At 41.9% G+C, this 21,473-nt stretch overlaps 1 protein-coding gene across 2 annotated transcripts in view; it reads left to right on the top strand.

The window, feature by feature from the left end:
• Ptpn9 (protein tyrosine phosphatase non-receptor type 9) overlaps positions 1-21,473 on the top strand; it is a 95,124-nt gene that overhangs the window by 68,056 nt on the left and 5,595 nt on the right. For both annotated transcript variants that reach the window (XM_052761359.1, XM_052761367.1), the window contains 3 exons: positions 7,258-7,351; positions 11,841-11,907; positions 20,990-21,068. In XM_052761359.1, coding sequence (XP_052617319.1) covers positions 7,258-7,351; positions 11,841-11,907; positions 20,990-21,068 — 240 coding nt within the window. The remainder of the gene's footprint in view (positions 1-7,257; positions 7,352-11,840; positions 11,908-20,989; positions 21,069-21,473) is intronic.

A 21,473-nucleotide genomic window follows, 5' to 3' on the forward strand; every position in this document is an offset into this window, starting at 1 on the left:
ATGACAAGAAGAGAGAAGAGTTGCTTCTTAGGAATTTAACCTCTTAGGGCTTTTCTTCTTCCCAAATTCTCCCATAAAATCATCTTGCTAGTTTATCACTCTGATTTGTAATGGTTTGATGACTACAGCTGCAGCCTAGGGCATTTCTCTCCCTTTTGTTTTGGGGTGTGTTTGTGTATATGTGTATCTATGTATCTGTGGAGGTGTTCTCCTCAATTGTTGTCCACCTTATTATTGTTATTATTTTTTAAATAATCAGGTTTTTTGTTTTATTTTGAGACAAGATCCTAATATGTAGCCTTGGCTGGCCTGAAACTCACCAAAACAGGTGGCCAGTGATCCCTTTAACCTCTGCCTCTAGTGCTGGGATTAAAGGTGTGCACCTACACACTTATATAGTTTAGCATGTTTTAAATTTTTTTTTTTTTTTTTTTGGTTTTTTCGAGACAGGGTTTCCCTGTGTAGCTTTGCGCCTTTCCTGGAACTCACTTGGTAGCCCAGGCTGGCCTCGAACTCACAGAGATCCACCTGGCTCTGCCTCCCGAGTGCTGGGATTAAAGGCGTGCGCCACCACCGCCCAGCTAAATTTTTTTTTAATTACTGTATTTTATGTGTCTTGAGTGTTTTGCCTGCACGTGTGTCTGTGCACGCATGCATGAAGTGCTCACAGAGGCAAGTAGAGGGCATGGGATCCTCTGGGACTGGAGTTAGAGAAGAATGTGAGCCACCATGTAAGTGCTGTTATAACTGGGTTCTCTGGAAAAGCAACTAGTACTCCTGACTGCTCAACCATCTGTCCAGCCCTCTTACAGTGTTTTCATTGGCTGCTTTCCTCCTACTGGTGAGCTCTGCAGGGTGAACTCCATCTCTAGCGGGATTGACTCTCTGTAGCTTAGCAAAGGGCTCTTTTATTGTTACACAATTTACACCTTTAGCAAGTCATTTCTATACCAAAACCTCTTATCTAAGCCTCCAAAAGGAATAATGTCAAATGCAAATTCTCAGTAAAGGAATACCACCATGTTCTGGGTCATTCCTAACACAAGTTTGCATAGGTTTTGAACCCCTAGGGAGCTCAGATAAGACTGGAGACCGGAGGTACTGGAGACAGGAGGTAGCAGTCACAAAAGGCAGATGAAAGCTATGTGCTAACACTCCTGGATCTGCAGGAATTCTCCCAACATCTTCCTGTTCCATAGGGTCTCATCCTGCCCAGGCTGCCCTAAGACTTGTCCTGTAGCTGAAGATGGCCCTGAATTTCTAATATTACTGCCTCTACTTCCTGTCCTGCCCAGGCTGCCCTAAGACTTGTCCTGTAGCTGAAGATGGCCCTGAATTTCTAATATTACTGCCTCTACTTCCTGTCCTGCCCAGGCTGCCCTAAGACTTGTCCTGTAGCTGAAGATGGCCCTGAATTTCTAATATTACTGCCTCTACTTCCTGTATGCTGGGGTACAGGTGTGCACCACTGTCTTCAGTCTCCTCAGTAGGAATCAAGGAAACAGCTTGGGAGCAGGGAAGAGTGATAACCTTTTTGAGGAATTTAAGATTTTTATGTAGGTCCCCACCGCAGTTATTTACTGCCTCAAGTAATTGCCTTGAACGAGTAGGTTTTGTCGACTTGTACCATTCCAACCAGCTGCTGTTTTAGAATCGAGTTTGATGAGAGAACTTCACAGGCTTGCCTGTTTACTGAACTTTGGAGCCCAGTTTGATGATCTGGAACTCATAAACCTCATTAGCGCCTGACCTTCCCTTCTCAACCAGGGTCTAGTAAAACTACCTACACAGAGCAAACGTATTTTTCTTGGAATTCTGGAGTGTGAAGTAAATATCAGAGTGTTCACAACTGCTCAAAATTTCCATAGCATTTTTTAATTAAAAATACTTTCAATTTAAAAAAATTTTAATTAAAATATTTAATTTGGGGCTGGAGAGATGATGGCTCAGTGGTTAAGAGCACTGACTGCTCTTCCAGAGGACCTGGGTTCAATTCCCAGCACCCACATGGCAGCTTACAACTGTCTGTAACTTCAGTTCTAGGGGTCCTGACACCTTCACACAGACATACATGCAAACAAAACACTAATGCATGTGAAATAAAAATAAATTTTAAAAAAAAGTGGGAAAGTCAATTTGCTGGGCATTGGTGGCACACGCCTTTAATCCCAGCACTTGGGAGGCAGAGCCAGGTGGATCTCTGTGAGTTCAAGGCCAGCCTGGTCTACAGAGAGAGAGCCAGGACAGACATCAAAACTACACAGAGAAACCCTGTCTCGAAAAACAAAAAACAAAAAAATTTTTTAAATTAATTTTTTTTTTTAAGACTGTGTATGGTTGGCTGACTGAGAATATCCTCTATAGGCTTGTGTTTGAAGACTTAGTGCCCAGTTTGTGGACCTGTTTGGGAAGGATTAGGAGATGTGGCCTTGTTTGTGGAGGTTTATCACTGGGGATGGGCTTTGAGGTTTCTTTCTTTCTTTCTTTCTTTCTTTCTTTCTTTCTTTCTTTCTTTCTTTTTTTTTTTAAGATTTATTATGTATATAGTATTCTGCCTACATGTATGTCTGCCTACCAGAAGAGGTCACCAGATCTTATTATAGACAGTCATGAGCCACCATGTGGTTGCTGGGAATTGAACTTAGGACCTGTGGAAGAACAGCCAGTGCCCTTAACCTCTGAGCCATCTCTCCAGCCCGGGCTTTGAGATTTCAAAAGACTTTCTGCCATTGCCAGTGTGTCTCTTTGCCTCCTGCTTACCATTTGAGATGTGAGCCCTCAGCCCTTTCTAACATTTCTACCATTGTTCCACCATCGTGGACTCTAACCCTCTAAAAACATAAGCCCAATTAATTAAACTCTTTAATTTGTAAGATGTCTTGGTCATAGTGTTTTATCACAGCAATAGACAGGACACTAAAACAGACGGGGTCTCTTTACATAGCCCTGGCTCTCTTGGAATTCACTATGTAAAACAGGCTGGCCTTGAATTTATAAAGATCTACCTGCCTCTGCCTCCTGAGTGCTGGGATTAAAGGTATGCCCCATCATGCCCAGCTTCTGATTGAATTTTGGAAGAGGAAAAATAATGTGTTAGTAACTAAGAAGAGGCAGTTCTCTGCTTTCGTGTGTGTGCGTGTGTGTATTCTCTTGAGATATTTATGTGTGTGTTTGGTTTTATTTATATATATGTATATTTTGTGTGTATATACATATTATAATATATATTTAATATAATATATAAATATTAAAGTCCAGGTTTGAAAAAATGAATTGCCAATTAAAAGAACTTGCTGCTCTTCAAGAGGATCAGAGTTTAGTTCACAGAACCCACACTGGTCAGCTCACACACAACTACTCATCACTCTAGCTCCAGGGGATCTAGTATTCCTTTCTGGTATGTGCAAGTACCCATATACGCATGGCATATAATCACACAGACATATACACATAAAATCTTTGGGGGCAATAGAGAATGCCTCAGCAGTTAAAAGGACTTTCTGTTCCTGTAGAGGACCCTAGTTCAGTATCCAGCACCCACATGGTGGCTCCAAATTGTGTGTAATTCTAGTTCCAGGGGATTGAATGCTCTTTTCTGTCCTTGCTGGGCATCAAACATACATGTGATATATACACATGTATGCAAACACTCATGAACATAGTTTAAAATAATTTTTTTTTGTCAAGGTGGTGGTGGTGCATGTCATTTATCTCAGCACTCGGGAGGCAGAGGCAGATTGATCTCTATGAGTTAAGAGCTAGCCTGCTCACCAAAAAAACCAAACCAAACCAAAGAACCTTTAAATTTTAATTAAGATTTTTATTATGAGACAATTGTATAGTTACATATATTTATAGGAAATGATGCAGATTATATGTAGACTTACCAATTTGCCTATAGTCATATCTTCCAAAACTGATATAATGTAACAGCCAGGATGTTGACATTGATAGGTACTAACCTTATTCATATTTTACCACTTTTACTTTGTGTGTGTGTGTGTGTGTGTGTGTGTGTGTGTGTGTGTGTGTGTGTTGTTTGTATTCAGTTTTGTCATGTATTGTAGGTCTGTGTGTCTGTCACCATATACAAAATACAGTCAGCCTTATCAGCACTTATCTCCTTCTTACTGTTCTTTAATTTTTTTTTCAGATTTTATTTATTTTTACTCTATGTATATGGGTATTTTTGCCTTTGTGTGTGTCTGTGCACCATGTGTGTGCAGTGCCCTTGGAGGCCAGAACAGGGCGATGGACCCCAGAACTGGAGTTACCGACAGTGCTGACAGTCAAGTGGGCGCCAGGGATGTCGGCCCATGTCCTCTGGAAGAGCAGCCAGTGTTCTTGAGTCCTGAGTCATCTCCCCAGCTCCCTTTAAATAGTATATATGGGCCGGGCAGTGATGGTGCACGCCTTTAATCCCAGCACTCGGGAGGCAGAGCCAGGCGGATCTTTGTGAGTTCGAGGCCAGCCTGGGCTACCAAGTGAGTTCCAGGAAAAGGCGCAAAGCTACACAGAGAAACCCTGTCTCGAAAAACCAAAAAAAAACAAAAAAAACAAAACAAACAAACAAAAAAACAAAAAACCAAACAAATAAATAGTATATATGGGCTTTTGTTTTTGTTTTTTTTAAAGATGGATTTATTTAATGTACATTGTTGTTTTTTTTTTTTTGCCTACATGTATATCTACATGAAGGTTTCAGATCCCCTGGAACTGGAGTTACAGACAGTTGTGAACTGTCGTGTGGGTGCTGGGAATTGAACCCAGGTCCTTTGGAAGAACAGTCAGTGCTCTTAATTGCTGAGCCATCTCTCCAGCCCCTAGTATACCTGGCTTTCAACACCTCCCCATTTCTCTCTCTCCCTCTCCTCCAATATTTTGAGCTAGGATATCACTAGTCCTGGCTGTCTTGGAACTCTGTAGACCAGGCTGGCCTCAAACTCACAGAGATCTGTCTGCCTCTGCCCATAACGCAATCATTGGGGCCCAAATCTAAGAACATTTTACCTTATATTCTGAAGATTCTGGATTCTCTCTTCCTCAAAGTTTTGTGGTTTCAATTTTAGTCTGTGGTCTAGTTTGAATTACGTTTTGTATAAATTGTAAGAGTTAGATAAGTATTCATTTTATTTATTTTGTCATTGGATGCTGTCTTAGGGTTTCTATTCCTGTGAAGAGACACCATGACCATATGACCACAGCCCCCACATTTTTTTTTTTTGTTTTTTTTGTTTGTTTTTTGAGACAGGGTTTCTCTGTTTAGTTTTGGTGCCTGTCCTGGATCTCACTCTGTAGTCCTGGCTGGCCTTGAACTCACAGAGATCTACCTGGCTCTGCCTCCCAAGTGCTGGGATTAAAGGTGTGCACCACCACTGCCTGGCCCATGGCCAACTTTTATAAAGGAAAACATTGAATTGAGGTGGCGACTTATGGTTCAGATAGTCAGTCTGTTTTCATCATGTCGGGGAGCATGACAAGGAGCAGGCAGACGTGGTGCTTACTATATCTTTATCAGAAGGCAATAGGAAATGGTCTCAATGTCACAACTGAGGGAAAGCTTGAGCTAAAGAGATTTCAAGCCCACCCCCACAGTGACATACTTCCTCCAACAAGGCTACTCCTATTTCACCAAGGCCACATCTCCTGATAGTGCCACTCTTTTGGGGGGCCATTTTCTTTAAAACCACTACAGATGCATCGTTAACTACTACATTAATTTGTTGAATAGGGGAATTATCACATCGAATTTTTTTTTTTTTTTTTTTTTTTTGGTTTTTCGAGACAGGGTTTCTCTGTGTAGCTTTGCGCCTTTCCTGGAACTCGCTTTGGAGACCAGGCTGGCCTCGAACTCACAGAGATCTGCCTGGCTCTGCCTCCCGAGTGCTGGGATTAAAGGCGTGCGCCACCACCGCCCAGCTAAAGGATTTTTTTTTTTTTTTTTTTTGGCGAATTATTTTTTTGTAAATAAAAAAGTCAATTATACTTATTTACATGGGATGAGGGGAGGTCTTGCTTTGCTTGTTTTTGGGTTTTATTTTTATTTATGAGTATATGTATGTGTCTGTGGTGGATGTTATGTGTACATACCTGCAGAAATCCGAGGAATCTTAGAGTCATAGGTGGTCCTAAGCGTTCTTAACTCCAAGCTTTCTTTCTGGTCCCAAGGGGGTGTTTTTAAGATGCAGGAAAGAACCAGGTATAGTGGCTTAACATGTAATCCCAATACTTGGGAGTCTGCAGGAGAGTTGCCAAGAGTTTGGGGCTAACCCTGGCTGTGCCGTTAGAGCCTATCTTAAAGCAAAACAAAACAAAAACTAAACACCAATAAAGGGGCCAATGAAATGGCTCTGTGGATAAACCCACTTGCTGCTAAGCCTAAGGACCTGAGTTTGATCCTTGGAACTCACTTCGTGGAAGGAGAGAACTAACTTCTGCAATTTCTGCCTCTCTCACTTCTATACGTACCCCCTCACACACACCAAGTAAATATAAATTTAAATAAAAAAGATGAAGAAAAATATATGTGAAGAAGTACAAAGTATAAAAACCTCCAGTTCCTTTGATCAAAACTGACCCTTGCTACTGTTCTGTCATATTTGTCTTCATTACATGAAAGAATTCATTAGGAAGCTGAAATCACTTCCCGTGGTCACCCTCAATTCTTTCCTTCTTACAAGCAGCTACACCTTGTATAAATGTGGTGTATTTCTAGCCATTTCGATTACACCATTATGTATACATATGTGCCCAACAGTATAGAATACTTTACTCTTTTGAGTCAGGCTCTTGCGTAATTCTGGCTGGTCTCAAACTATGTGTAGTAAGTTTGACATTGAACTTCTGATCCTCCTGGCTCTACCACCTGAGTGCTGGGCTGCACCCGGCTTACTCAGGGACTGAGGATCCGCACCAATGTTTTGTACCTGGTAAGCAAGTGCTATTCCAACTGAGCTACATTCCCAGACCTCCAGCAATATAGGATGTTATTATATATGGATGGTCTTGGTAAGTTTTTAATCAATAATATATCTAAATAATTTTTCAGAGCCAAATAGTACAAAGCAGAAGGCAGTGAGGGTGGATGATACGCAAGCACTCCTTTACTGAGCGATACAGCCCTGTCTTTTTCTTTTATTTTTAGAGAAGGAGTCTTGTGTAGTCTTGATTGTCTTAAAGTTCTCCATGTAGCTAAGAATGACCTGGAACTCCTGATCCTCACACTTCACCTTATTTTGACTTGCTCTTGTTCTTCAGGTCTCCAGGAAACCTAGAGAAGAACCGCTATGGAGATGTCCCCTGCCTGGACCAAACGCGAGTGAAGCTGACAAAGCGCAGTGGCCACACTCAGGTAAGGAGATAGATGCCGTGCGTGTCTTCTCCGCACCCAGGAAATTCAGCTCTTCCAAGGTGAAACTTAGTACTGGCTGCAGGTGGCTGAAATGGAGATGAGTTTGGGTTCTGACTTTGTTATGCATTAATTGTGGCTAGAGATAGTTCTTAAATGTCCATATTACCATATTGAAGAGAATAAATGAATTTTTTTTTGTGAATGTTGATAGTATGGTATTCCTTTCTTTCTTTCTTTTTTATTTTATTTTAAGGCAGGATCTTATTATATAGTCCTGCCTGTCCTAGAACTCATTATATAGACCACGTTGTCTTTTAACTCACAAAGATTGGCCTGTCCCTGCCTCCTGTGTGCTGGCATTAAAGTTTTATGCCATCAGCCGAGGGTGGTGGCACATACCTTTAATAGCAGCACTTGGGAGACAGAGGCAGGCAGATAGAGATCTGTGAGTTCTAGAACAGCCAAGGCTATGTAGAGAGATCCTGTCTTAAAAGAAAAAAAAAAAAAAGGAGGTTTACGGCCGGGCGGTGGTGGCGCACGCCTTTAATCCCAGCACTCGGGAGGCAGAGCCAGGCGGATCTCTGCGAGTTCGAGGCCAGCCTGGGCTACCAAGTGAGTTCCAGGAAAGGCGCAAAGCTACACAGAGAAACCCTGTCTCAAAAAACCTAAAAAAAAAAAAAAAAAAAAAAAAAAGGAGGTTTACACCTTCATGCCATGCTGTTATTTATAGTTTGTGTATGTGTGCACGTGTGCATGGGTGACAGTGCCATGAGGAGGTCAGAGGACAGCTTTTGGGAGTGGGTTCTCTGGGTCGAATTCCTCCTCAGGCTTTGTGACAAGCGTAGTTACCTGATGTGCTATCTTGACAGCCCAAGTATAGTTTTTTGGTTTTGTTTCTTTGAGTCAGGGTCTTACTGTGTAGCTTTCGCTGCCTGGAACTGCTATGTAGACCAGGCTGGTCTTGAATGTGCAGAGGTCTGTCTGTCTGTCTGTCTGTCTCTGCCTCTGCCTCTGCCTCTGCCTCTTCAGAGTGCTGGGATTAAAGGCATGTGCCACCACGTGTGGCTAAGTCTTTTTTTTTTTTTAAATACTTATTTAGTTATGTATGCGAATGCACATGAAGGTCAAGGGATAACTTTCAGGAGTTAGTTCTCTCCCACCAGGTGGGCTCTGGGGTCAACCTCAGGTGATCGTATTTGCTGTCAAGGGTCTTTAGCTGCTGAGCCATCTTGCTAACCTTTTTTTTCTCTATCTGATCACCATCTTTTTTCTGTTAACCTCTGTAATTATAAATATGTAACATTGGTATACTTGGAAGGTTGAGGCAGGAGAATGGCAAGGTCTATTCTAGCTTGAACTAAAGAGTTTGTAGCCAACTTGGGCTTCATAGCAAGATCCTCTCAAATAAAGTGAGTGAAATCACCCAAACCCTGGGCTGGTTAGATGGCTCAGCGTGTCAAAGCATTTGTTCCCAAACCTCCCTTCGATGCCCAGCACCAGGTGGAAGGAGAAAATGACTTCTCTCCAGGTTGTGGTTTAACCTTCATATGTGTGCTGTGACACACAAGCTCGTGCATGTGTGTGCAGCACATGCACACACAAACAATAAATAAATGTGAGGGAAAAAACTTAAGCAAATAACTCCCCCTACCCTCACAAATTACCAATGATTACAGTTTCTCTTTCAAAGTATTGGAACTTAAGAACATCTATTTAACATGGCTCACATTATACAGGCTTGATATTTTAGCCCTTAGTGTGCTTGAGGATAATTTTGAGAGTAATTGTGGATCTGGGTCCAGACTTTCTTTTTTTTTTTTTTTTGGTTTTTCGAGACAGGGTTTCTCTGGGTAGCTTTGCGCCTTTCCTGGAACTCGCTTTGGAGACCGGGCTGGCCTCGAACTCACAGAGATCCGCCTGGCTCTGCCTCCCGAGTGCTGGGATTAAAGGCGTGCGCCACCACCGCCGGGCGAGTCCAGACTTTCTTGACCCTTCTCCTTTAGGCATTCATAGTCCTGCCCAGGATTCTTGCATAGTTTTTTGGGGGTTGTTTTTTTCCCCTCTCATCTTCCCTGACAGGTAGCTAAGCTGCTTGATCATCGTACTGCTGAAATTGTCCTCATACATTGTCTTCAGGAATGGAGTTGAATGATTGAGTCTCTTGAGTCCAAAATACTTGTTTTTATCTGTTGGTTGACTGCTCTGTCACCAGTATATAGAACAGTACCTCACACGTTTTAAGAAATATTTGTGAGTGAATCCCAATGTACCAGATTATTCTAGTCAAGATAAATCTGAGGACCAGTGCCCGGTGTATATGTATGTGTGTGTGTGGGGGGGGGGGTATGCACATGCGGGTATTGGGGATATATTTTTGAGTGGGTATATTCACAAATATAAGTAAATCCCAGTGTAACAGGAGATGATTCTAATTATCCTGTAGTTAATCTGAAGATCATCACCTGACATCACCACTTGACTTTGCTACAAACAATGCCACCAGCTGTTTTCACAGTAAATAGAAACTTATGACCCTGCCCTTGAGTTTTCTTTTTTGAAGTAAGATATTGCTATATAGCCAGGCTGGCCTCCTGTCTTAATCTCTAGAATACTGGTTCAGAGATATCTACCACAATACCAGCTTTGATTATTTACTTATTTGTTTATTGACAGGGCTTTTGTAGGCCAGACTGTCCTCAACATTATGATGTAGTCCAAGATGACCTTGAAATCTGATCTTCCTGCCTCTAGCTCCCAAGGGCTAGGATTACATGTGTACACTAGCATATGCTCTTTTTTGTTTGTTTGTTGTATGATGCTGAGGACTGAACCTAGGGCTTCATGCTTGCTAGGAAGTACTCTAACCCCAAGTCATAGCCGCAGCCTAGACTTATGTCTTCCTTTTTTTTTAGTTTTAGGGGTATATTAGTTTGTTCCTCTGTTGCTGTGATAAACACTGACTTAAAGGAACTTGAGAAAGAATTTATTTGGCGTATGCTTCCATCATCAGGGGAAGCCAAGGCAAGGACCTGGAGGCAGGACCTGAAGCAGAGACCATGGAGGAGTGTGCCTTACTGGCTTGGCCCTCATGGCTTGCTCAGCCTGCTTTCTTATGAGAGTTATTTTAATGTCTTTCGTTGGGTCTTTGTTCTATTTTGAGGTGTTTTGGTTTTTACTATAAGTTTTTATTTATTTATTTATTTATTTATTTTTATTTATTTATTCATTCATTCATTCATTTATCATTCATTCATTCATTCATTCAATTTATTGGTTTTTCGAGACAGGGTTTCTCTGTGTAGCTTTGCCCCTTTCCTGGAACTCACTTTGTAGACCAGACTGGCCTCAAACTCACAGAGATCCTCTTGCCTCTGCCTCCCGAGTGCTGGGATTAAAGGCATGTGCCACCACCGCCCAGCAAGTTTTCATTTTAAAGACAGGATCTCACTGTGTAGCTCTGTTGGCTTAGAACTTACCTGTAGTCAGAAGATTTTCCTGTGTCCCGCCTGGTCCCACAGCTGCTCAGACCCAAGTAATCACACAGAGACTTATGTTAATTATAACTGCTCGGCCATTAGCTCAGGCTTATTATTGACTAGCTCTTACATTTAATTTAATCCATAATTCTTATCTGTGTTTAGCCATGTGGGTTGGTACCTTTTTTATTTCTGCCTTGTCATCTTGCTTCCTATGTGTCTGGCTGGCAACTCCTGACTCTACCCTTTCTCTTCCCAGAATTCTCCTCATCTGCTTGCCCCACCTATACTTCCTGCCTGGCTACTGTCCAATCAGTATTTTATTAAACCAGTGTACAAAAGCATTATCCCGCCGGTGGTGGTGGTGGTGGTGCACACCTTTAATCCTAGCACTCTGGAGGCAGAAGCAGGTGAATCTCTGTGAGTTTGAGGCTAGCCTGCTCTACAGAGCTACATCCAGGAAAGGCACCAAAACAACACAGAGAAACACTGTCTCGAAAAAGCAAAAAAACAAAACAAAAAACCATTATCCCATAGCACTCACCATTGTAGACAAGGGGTAGCCTTTCACCTTGAAGTGATGCTCCAGCCTCTGCCTCTTGAGTGCTGGTATTACAGGCACAGCACTATGTAGGACTTACTTTTTGTCTATGATTTGATGAAAGGGCTGCTATGATAATCGGTGTGTCTGCTATCTATCTATCTATCTATCTATCTATCTATCTATCTATCTATCTGGTTGTTCTAATTCATTTGCTGGAGTGAAACAGTAGCCCACAGAAACACTCTTCTACTCACCTATACCCTGACTCCTCTTTACTCCATTTCATTACCAATAAAGGTAATTCACGATTTTTCCCTCCAATGCTAAATTGGCCCTGTTACTTTTCACTTACTGCTTGACAGGAAGAGACTCTCCACATCTTGAATTGAACTTACCCAGCACTTACGTTATTTTGTGATCCAAATGGTGTGTTCATGCACTTGCAATAATGTCTCTCTTTTATTATTAGACAGATTACATCAATGCCAGTTTCATGGATGGCTACAAGCAGAAGAATGCTTATATTGGTACACAAGGTAAGCTGTTTTAACATTACATGTTGATTTTGTGCCTCCTGCATATGGTTCCTCATTTTAGGTGATTTTTTTTTTAAATTTTATTTAATTATATGTGTGTGAGTGTTTGGTCTACATGTAAGTCTGTGGACCATGTGTATGCCTGGTGTACACAGAGACCAGAAGAGGGTGTCAGATCTCCTAGACCTGGATCTGGAATTACAGATTGTTGTAAGCTGCCATATGTGTGCTGGGAATCAAACCTGGGTCCTTGGGGAAGGCAGCAGGTGTTCTTCACCACTGAGCTCTCTTTCCAGCCCCCATGTCCAGCTTTTATATAAGATGCTAAAATCCAAAATCTAGTCCTCAGGATTGAGCAGCAAACATTCTTAGCTGTTGAGCCATTCTTTCCAGCCTCCAGATGATTTCTTTTCTTTTCTTTTTCTTTTTTTCTGGGGTGTTTTTTTTTTTTTTTTTTTTTTTTGGTGTTTCACTTGCTCTGTAGATGAGGCTGGCCTTGAACTCAGAGATCTACCTGCTTCTACCTGCTGGGATTAAAGGTGTGTGTTACCACACCCAACTCAGATGGCATCATTTTTAAAGGAAATATGTTGTGACCACTAATATACTGGTCTTTCATAAAGTTTGGTAGTTAAAGAGAACAGATAAGTTTGGAGTTTCAGTTCCAGACATGCATGGAAACTCACAACAAAGAGAAATACTAGAGATTTAAACCTATAATGTTATTGCTTGCCAGCAAGCTTTAGGATTGTGTTTTTTTTTTTTTTTTTGGTTTTTTTTTTCGAGACAGGGTTTCTCTGTGTAGCTTTGCGCCTTTCCTGGATCTCGCTTTGGAGACCAGGCTGGCCTCGAACTCACAGAGATCCGCCTGGCTCTGCCTCCCGAGTGCTGGGATTAAAGGCGTGCGCCACCACCGCCCGGCTAGGATTGTGTTTTAGTGTAGGGCATCAGAACTCAGTAGTTTGCACTCACATACACACATCATGCGCACACACAATAAAAATCTGATCCAGGCTGTTGATGTAATTTAGTGATATAGCACATGCCTAGACGGTTTGAATTTCATCTCTACCATCTCAAGAAAATAGTAATAATAATCTAAAGAAATGTGAATCTAGTTATAAGTAACAAATCAGTCAAATCCAGATTGTTTAACACAGTACAAGAAAACATGCTCAGTGTAGGTAGGCATGTTGGTATGTACATGCTTGTAATACCGTGACTCAGAGAGTCCCAAGTTCAAAGCCTGCCTGTTCTGTATAGTTAATTGGAGGCAAGCCTGGATTATACAGAGAGACCCTATTTTGAAAAGAAAAAAAAGCAAGTTGTTCAAATTCTTTAAAGTTAATGTCATGAAAAATGAACTGTTCTAGATTGCTAAAGAAAGAAAGAAAGAAAGAAAGAAAGGAAGAAAGAAAGAATATGTGGCTTATGATGTGTCCTCTATAGGGAGAAAGTGGCATTAAGGACAAATTACTGGGACAGTTGTAGACTTCCTATCAGTTAAGGTTATATCTGTGTTCCATTGGGTGGTACTGTAATGATATATAAAGGGAATGAACAAATAAATAGATATGCATGTGCATATATAGGTACACTCACACACACACACATACACACACACACACACACATACATACATACACACATACACACACACACACACACACACACACACACACATGTGCGTGTGTGGTGGGAGCAAGGTCTCATCTACCTTAAGCTCTTTCATACTTGCTGTGTAGCTAAGGATGACTGAACTCCTTATCCTTCTGCCTCTACCTTCCAGTTTCTGGGATAATATGCATGAACTACCATACATGACTCCAATGGTCTGGTTCTTATATACACATATATGCATACTAGTAATAGTTTTAATAGGTCATCTGTTAAGAATATGTATTATATCTTAGTTATATAATCTCTGGTTATTAAAGTAAATGTGTGAAATTTTTTTTAAATTTTAGTGTGTGTGTGTGTGTGTGTGTGTGTGTGTGTGTGTGTGTGTGTGTGTGTTTAGTTAAGCAAACTGAGGCCCACTTGGTGCCCCGGTCAGCGGGGTCTTCAACGGGGACCTAAAGGGAGGGCTGGCGAATGAGAGGGACAAGAGACACAAAGAATGAGAGCAAGACAGGACGTCTGATCAAGCTCCAAAATTTTATTTTTCTCTCAAGGCATATATAGGTAGGCAAAGGGGGTTGAGAGCAGGAAGGGACTTAATTATGGGGGTTGCAAGCAGAAAGGGACTTAGTAATGGGGGTTGCAAGCAGGAAGGGACTTAATTATGGGCTGTTCGGCCAGAAGGAAATGTTGCTCTGAGGGTTATCTATCTACCCTTGTCTAACTGCCTAATTGCTTAACTGCAGCTCATTCACCTGATATCTGAGAAGAGTTTCTGGTATCTGTGAGAAGAGGTTCTGGTGCTATGGAGACTTAAGCAAGGCCTAGATCTAAGAAAAGAGGAGAGAAGCCTAAATATGACAGCATATGTGTCAAGGGTCGCTTAGGCTTATGGCTCCCGTCAAATTGGTTAGCTGACCTTGAAAATAAAGGTAGTAGAAGAACCAGAATTTGAATCAATGTGTAGCTCAGTAGTTCTTACAAGCCATCTCAGTGGAGTGGTTCTTCTCTGTCAAAGTAAACCACTAACTTTGCATCTACAGACGTCCACTTGTGTATGTGTGGTATATGGACACTTGTGAGTATGTTTATTTTTGTGTGGAAGCAGATCTAGAGGAGGATGTCAGGTGACCTCTATCTTCCTCCACCTTGTTCCTTTGAGACAGGGTCTCTTAACTGAACTTGGACTAGGCTGGTGGACCTTAAGCTCTAGAGAGCCTTCCTTTCCCTCCCAGTGCTGGAGTTACAAGCATGTACATCCATGCCTGTCTTTTTTATGTGAGTTCCTGGGATTGGATTTGAAGTCTTCATGCTTGTGTGGCAAGAACTTTTACCCAATGAGCCATTTCCCCGGCCCCTTTCTTTGTCTTTTGCAGTCAGGGTTTACTGTGAAGCCCTTGTGGGTTTGGAACTTGCTGATTGTGGTGTTCCACATCTGTGACTCTAGCAGAGGCATGGGCTGCAGAGATGGTGGGTACTAGGAATCAGCTCAGACCCTCACACAGGAAGCACATTACCAACTAAGCAGTTGCTAACTCCTTGGCAATTGTTGTTTGTTTTGAGATAGTGCTCAGGCTGCTCTATAACTCACAGTGATTCTCCTGCCCCAATCACCCAAGTCCTAATTACAATCTCCTCCTGGAAATTATAGGCATGAGCCACCATACCCAGCTTCACTAACATCTTTTTTTTTTTTTTTTTTTTAATTTTAATTTTGTGGTTGTAAAAGGGGTCTTATGTAACCTAGGCTGGCCTGGAACTCCCTATATAGTTGAGAATGACTTTGAATTCCTAATGTTGCTGCCTCCTCCTTCCAAGTACTGGGATTACGGGCAGGTCCAGCTTGGACTAACATTTTATATAATATTAGAATTTTTTCTTTGCAGGGCTGGTGAGATGGTTTAGTAGTTAAGAGCACTGGCTGCTCTTCCAGAGGTCCCAAGTTCAATTCCCAGCAACCACATGGTGGCTCACTACCATCTAAAATAGGATCTGGTGCCCTCTTCTGGCATACATGTGTACATGCAGACAGAGCCCTCGTACGTAAAAAAATAAATTAATTAAAAAAAAAAGACAAAACAAAAAAGCCTATATTCATTAAATTACGGCATACTTAAAATTCACATACCCAATAAATACAGTTATAAAAGTTGTACAGTTTTATGCCATATGGTGGTGGCACACACCTTTAATCCTAGCACTCAGGAGGCAGAGGCAGGTGAATCTCTGTGTTTAAGGCTAGCCTGGTCTTCAGAGTGAGTTTCAGTATAGCCAGAGCTGTTACACAGAGAAACCCTATCTCGGAGGAGGGGGTTTATTTTAGATTTTATTTTACGTGTATGGTTGGTTGTATGCTTAATAGGTATTTCTGTATGACATTTGCATGTCTGGTGCCAGTGGAAGGCAGATGAGGTATTGGACCCCTGAAATGGTAGTTAGAGATGATTGTGAACCGCCATGGTCATGCTGGGACTGAAACTCAGGTCCTGTGGAAGATCAGCCAGCACTCCTAACTACTGAACTCTCTCTCCAGTCTCCAGAGTTGATTTACTATCCCAGGGGCAGGGTTGCGGTGGGGTGAGGAAGGCTTATTTTGTTAACTGTTTTATTTGCCTGTATCTATAAGTTTTCATAGAAAGAGTCTTGGAGATGCTGCAAAATGTTAACATTATCACTTATCTAGGAGTTAATTAATGAGTTTTATCTTCATTTTCTAAATATATCACAACAGATATGCATTACTATAATATGGACATGAAGAAGGCAATAAAAACACATTTCTGCAGCTCTAAACTCCAGTCTTATCCAAATGCTGCTAGTACCTCTCACATATATTAGATCCCCACCCCACCCCACCCCCAGTTCTGGAGATCAAACCCCGGGCCTTACATAGGACAAGCAAGTGTTCTACCACTGACCCACATGCACTCTCATATACTTTATTTTTTATATTCAGACCATTAGCAATGCCTAAGTAAGGATGATACTAGCTGGAGATAGAGGCAGTAGAATCATAAGTTCATGACTGGCCTGTGCCACATAGTGAGACTTTGTCACAAAAGACCTCCTAAACCCAAAACTATTGTTAGAAATGGGACAGCTTAGCAGTCAGAATATCTGATAAACCAGATAAAAAATCCAAAGTAGGTAGGTAGAGAGACTTAGCTTCCTTAAAGGCACAAGAGAAAGATTTAGAAGAAAAAGGTAAGTTCTTCATATTAGGATCTCTCTTCTTACTTTTACATCTGGTAATTGAACCCAGAGCTCTGGGCATGCTAAGCATAAGCTCTGTCACTAAGCTATACTGCTTCCTCTCTGTCCTGATCATTCAAAATTCTTTTCCTTCTTATTTTTATTATATAAATGTATTTTGCCTGAATTTATGTCTGTGTAACACATACATGCCTTGTCTACAGAAGTCAGAAAAGGGCATCAGATCCTCTGGAATTGGAGCGGTTGTGAGCTACTATGTGGGTGCCAGGAACCGAAGCTGGATCCTCTGAAGGAACAGATCCACTGAGCTATCTCTCCAGCTCTGAAATAATACCCTTTTATCCATCTCTCTGTCTGTCTGTCTATCTATCTATCTATCTGTCTGTCTGTCTATCTGTCTATCTGCCTTTGTTGAGATCGAGTCTGGCTTTGTAGAATAGGCTGGCACTCCTCTCACCTCTTTTCTCTGTTTTTGTTTTTAAAGATTTATTTTATTCTTGTTGTACATGTATGAATTTAGTTTTGTTTTGTTTAGTTTTGGTTTTTTTTGATTATTGAGACAGGGTTTTTCTGTGTACTTTTGGTGCCTGTCCTGGATCTTGCTCTGTAGACCAGGCTGGCCTCGAACTCACAGAGACCCACCTGGCTCTGCCTCAGGAGTGCTGAGGTTAAAGTCGTGTGCCACCACTGCCCAGCTATGTATGAGTGTTTTGCCTGCATGCATGTAAATGCATGCATGCTGTGATCTTGGCTTCCAGAAGACAGCATCAGGTCCCCTGGAACTGGAGGGACGGATGGGGGTGAGCCACCATGTGGGTGCTATTGTCAGGCATTTGTTACCCCAGCACTAGGAAGGCAGAGATAGGAGGATCTCTGGGGCTTGGGCTATCCACCCTAACCTAATCGGCAGGTCCCAATGAGAGAATCTGTCTCAAAACAACAATACCACTAAACCCAAACCAGTGTGGACAGCAGTGGAGTCAGTGAGCATACATGAGTGGGTATTTGAACACATGTACACTCTTTCAATCTTTCACACACGAAATGTTACTGCTTACAAAAAGACTTTCGCAGAAATAGTGGAACCATTGGTCTTTCCTTTCCAGATTATCCTTGATATTACCCTGCTTCTCTGAAAATGGAGAGGGAAAACACTGGGAAGTCCTAAAGAATCATTTTGAGAAGTTGTTGAAGAGTACTTATCATTGTGCAGGTTCTAAGTAGAAAAGGACAATTTCACAAATGGCATTTGCCCTTCATACCCTATTTACTGAAATGGGGATTTTCTTAAATGTCTGATGTAAGATGCTATAATTTAAATGGTTAAAGTATTTAGAACCAGCCTTGTCATCCAGAGTTTAGGGGAGAGGAATTCCCTTGAGTGTCCTGGTCAAAAAGAGCCTGGAGGAAGATTCAGCACTTAAAAATAGATAGAGGGGCTGGAAAGATGGTTCAGCATTTGCTGCTCTCCCAGAGGAGCAGAGTTCAGTTCCCAGTAACTATATGGGGAGGCTCATAACTGCCTGTAACGCTAGGTCTAGGGACTCTGACACCCTCTTCTGACCTCTGCAGGTACCCACACACATTTGGAATGAACTCCTACAGAGAAGCACACACATAGACATACATAAAAATGTAATAAATCTTAAAAAATGGATAAAAATAAAATGGTATTATAGGTGAGGGAGACAGTACAAAGGAATAGACTCAGAGAGATACAGTGCTATATTACGATGAAGCTATTTTTTAGTATTAAACTGTAAGGGGAAAGAGATATTCTGAAAAAATACATTAGAATGGTATCAGTAACTTAGAAAAAAATGATAAAGCCCTCATGTCAGTGAAACTTAGTATAAGGAGCAGGGGAGACGGCAGGCATTAAAAGATAAAAGCAAAAAAATTACCAGAATTCACTTGACACCTTCTGGAAATATGGGAATGGGTGTGTTAAAGTTGACTGCAACTGTTGAGAAGAATAAATGAGTACCGGTATTGGGGTGAGTGAAATAGCTCAGACAGTAAAGGTGCTTGTGGTACAGGACTGGTGACCTGAATCAAATCTCCTTTACCCCTATAAGGTGGGAGGAGAAAACAGACTTCAAGTACAAGTTCTCTGCATTAGGGTCCTCTGACATCCACATGTGCACCGTGGCACACCTGCTTCCCCTCCCCCACTTACTAACAGAAACAATAGGGGTGATAATAGTTTTAACAAAGAATACTAGAAGCCTTATTAGAGATAAGAAAATTGAGAAAGAAAGCTGGGCATGGTGGCATGTGCCTAATGTCTGCATACTGGCAGCTGAGGCAGAAGGATCCCAAGTTCGAGGCCTGTCTGAGCTATACAGTAAGACCTTGTCTCAAAAAAGGAAAAGGGAAGGAGGAAGGGTAAGTGTAGTTAGAGTTTTCCTGCCTGGCCCACAGTCAGAACAAATCTCTCTCACCTGCCAGTCCCACAGCCTCTCAAACCCGACCAAGTAAACACAGAGACTTATATTGGTTTCAAACTGTATGGCCGTGGCAGGCTTCTTGCTAACTGTTCTTACAGCTTAAATTAATCCATTTCCATAAATCTATACCTTGCCACATGGCTCGTGGCTTACCGGCATCTTCACATGCTGTTTCTCATCGTGGCGGCTGGCAGTGTCTCTCCCACTCAGCCTTCCACTTCCCAGCTTTATTCTCCTCCTTGTCCCGCCTACACTTCCTGCCTAGCCAATGGCCAATCAGTGTTTTATTTAATGACTAATCAGCAACACATTTGCCATACAGAACATCCCACAGCAGGTAAGTACTTAAGCAAGTTGAAGGATCACATGAGTTTTGAAGACTAGGTCCCAGTCAGAAGGGATTTGAGACAGTGGTTTAGTAGTTCATGTGTTATGAGGTAGAAACAGACGGCACAGTGACACTCTCACTATAGATGTGCTTGCTGAGGCTCTGGGGGTCGCTAACAATGCTTCCTGCACGGAGCTCACTTAGACATCCTTATAACATGAACATTCCGTTCCCTTTTATTTTTCGTGAATTTTCATTTTATTTATCTTTAAAATTCTATTTTTATGCCGGGTGGTGGTGGTGATGGCACACGCCTTTAATCAAAGCATTCGGGAGGCAGAAGCAAGCAGATCTCTGTGAGTTCGAGGCCAGCCTGGGCTACAACGTGAGTTCCAGGAAAGGCACAAAGCTACACAGAGAAACCCTGTCTCGAAAAACATAAATAAATAAATAAACAAACAAACAAACAAACAAACAAACAAATAAATAAATAAAATAGATTTTATGTGTATACGTATTTTGCGTGCTTGTATGTCTAGCACCACGTGCATGCAGTGCCCACAGAGACCAGAAGAGGGCATCAGATCCTTCTGAACTAGTGTTAGGAATACTTTTAGCTGCCCCATGGTTGCTTGGAATTCAACCCAGTTCCTTTGCAAGATCAAAAACTGGTCTTTTTTTTTAAATTACATTTATTTATTTTTAAATTTATTTATTTTTATTTTATGTGCATTGGTGTTTTGCCTGCATGTATGTTTGTGTGAGGGTGTCAGATCTTGGAGTTACAGACAGTTGTAAACTGCCATGTGGGTGCTGGGAATTGAACCCAGGTCCTCTGGACCTCTGGAAGAACAGCATGTGCTCTTAACCACTATACCATCTCTCCAGCACCCCCAAAAGTGGTCTTAACCACTGGTTCTCTAGCCCTGATTTATTTTATTTTTAATCATGTATATGCATGTTTGTATGTGGGTATGTGCATGTGAGTGCAAGTTCCTGTGGATGTCAGAAGAGGGTGTTGGATCCCTTGGAGATGGAGTTGCAGACTGTGAGACACCTCATATAGGTGCTGGGAATTGAATTTCGGTCCTCTGCAAAAGCAGTATGTTTTCAACTGCTGAGCCACCTCTCCAGCCCTATCATTCTGTGTTTCTAATACTCACTCATATAGACATGTTATGGTTGGTTTGAGGACCTCTGAATAAGCAGAAACAAGAACAGGGAATTTGTTGTGGCTCATATGAATACTTGTAACTGCAGCCCTTGGGAGGTAGAGACCTGAGGAACAGGAGTTCAGGGTCATGCTGGAGTACATAGTGAGTCTGAGTCTATGAGAGTCCCTATCAGAAAAACAGTAACAACAGAAGAAAGAAAGGCAGGGGGCTCACATCTGTGCTTTAGAGTTCCTATTTGGAAGAAAGACAGGCGTGTTTCTGAAGCACCTGTTCTCTGTCTTCTCCTTTCATTCCAGGCCCTTTGGAGAATACCTATCGTGACTTCTGGCTCATGGTTTGGGAGCAAAAAGTTTTGGTGATTGTAATGACTACCCGGTGAGTTAGTCGTCTTTTTTCCATAGACTCCCTGCCTCTACCCTGACCGTATGCTTGAGTGACTAGGAAAGCCATGGCATCTCTAGTTAACATGCTAGGGCACAGTGGAGAAAGGGCTAGCCTTTAGATACTTAATCCTAGTTCTAGGGACCCAGTGCTAATTAAAGCCTGGCTCCTGGCTGACTTCCCTAACGGAAGTGCTGTGAAGCAGAAGCAGCTCACCTTTAAGCTGGCTCTTGTCTCAAGAGGAAAGATGTCTTCCTGGCTGCTGAATTACCAGGTAGCTTTGCTTTTCATATTCTGCTTTCTTTGACTGCTTTCCTCTTCATATCTACCTGTAAGGGAACAGAGAAAAGAGAGTTGAAACATGAGGCAGGAAGTTCTGAATGAAGGGTTGTTTTTGAA

This window comes from Peromyscus californicus, unplaced genomic scaffold (genome assembly GCF_007827085.1).
Source record: "Peromyscus californicus insignis strain IS unplaced genomic scaffold, ASM782708v3 Scaffold_11__1_contigs__length_118956290, whole genome shotgun sequence".
Lineage (NCBI taxonomy): Eukaryota > Metazoa > Chordata > Mammalia > Rodentia > Cricetidae > Peromyscus > Peromyscus californicus.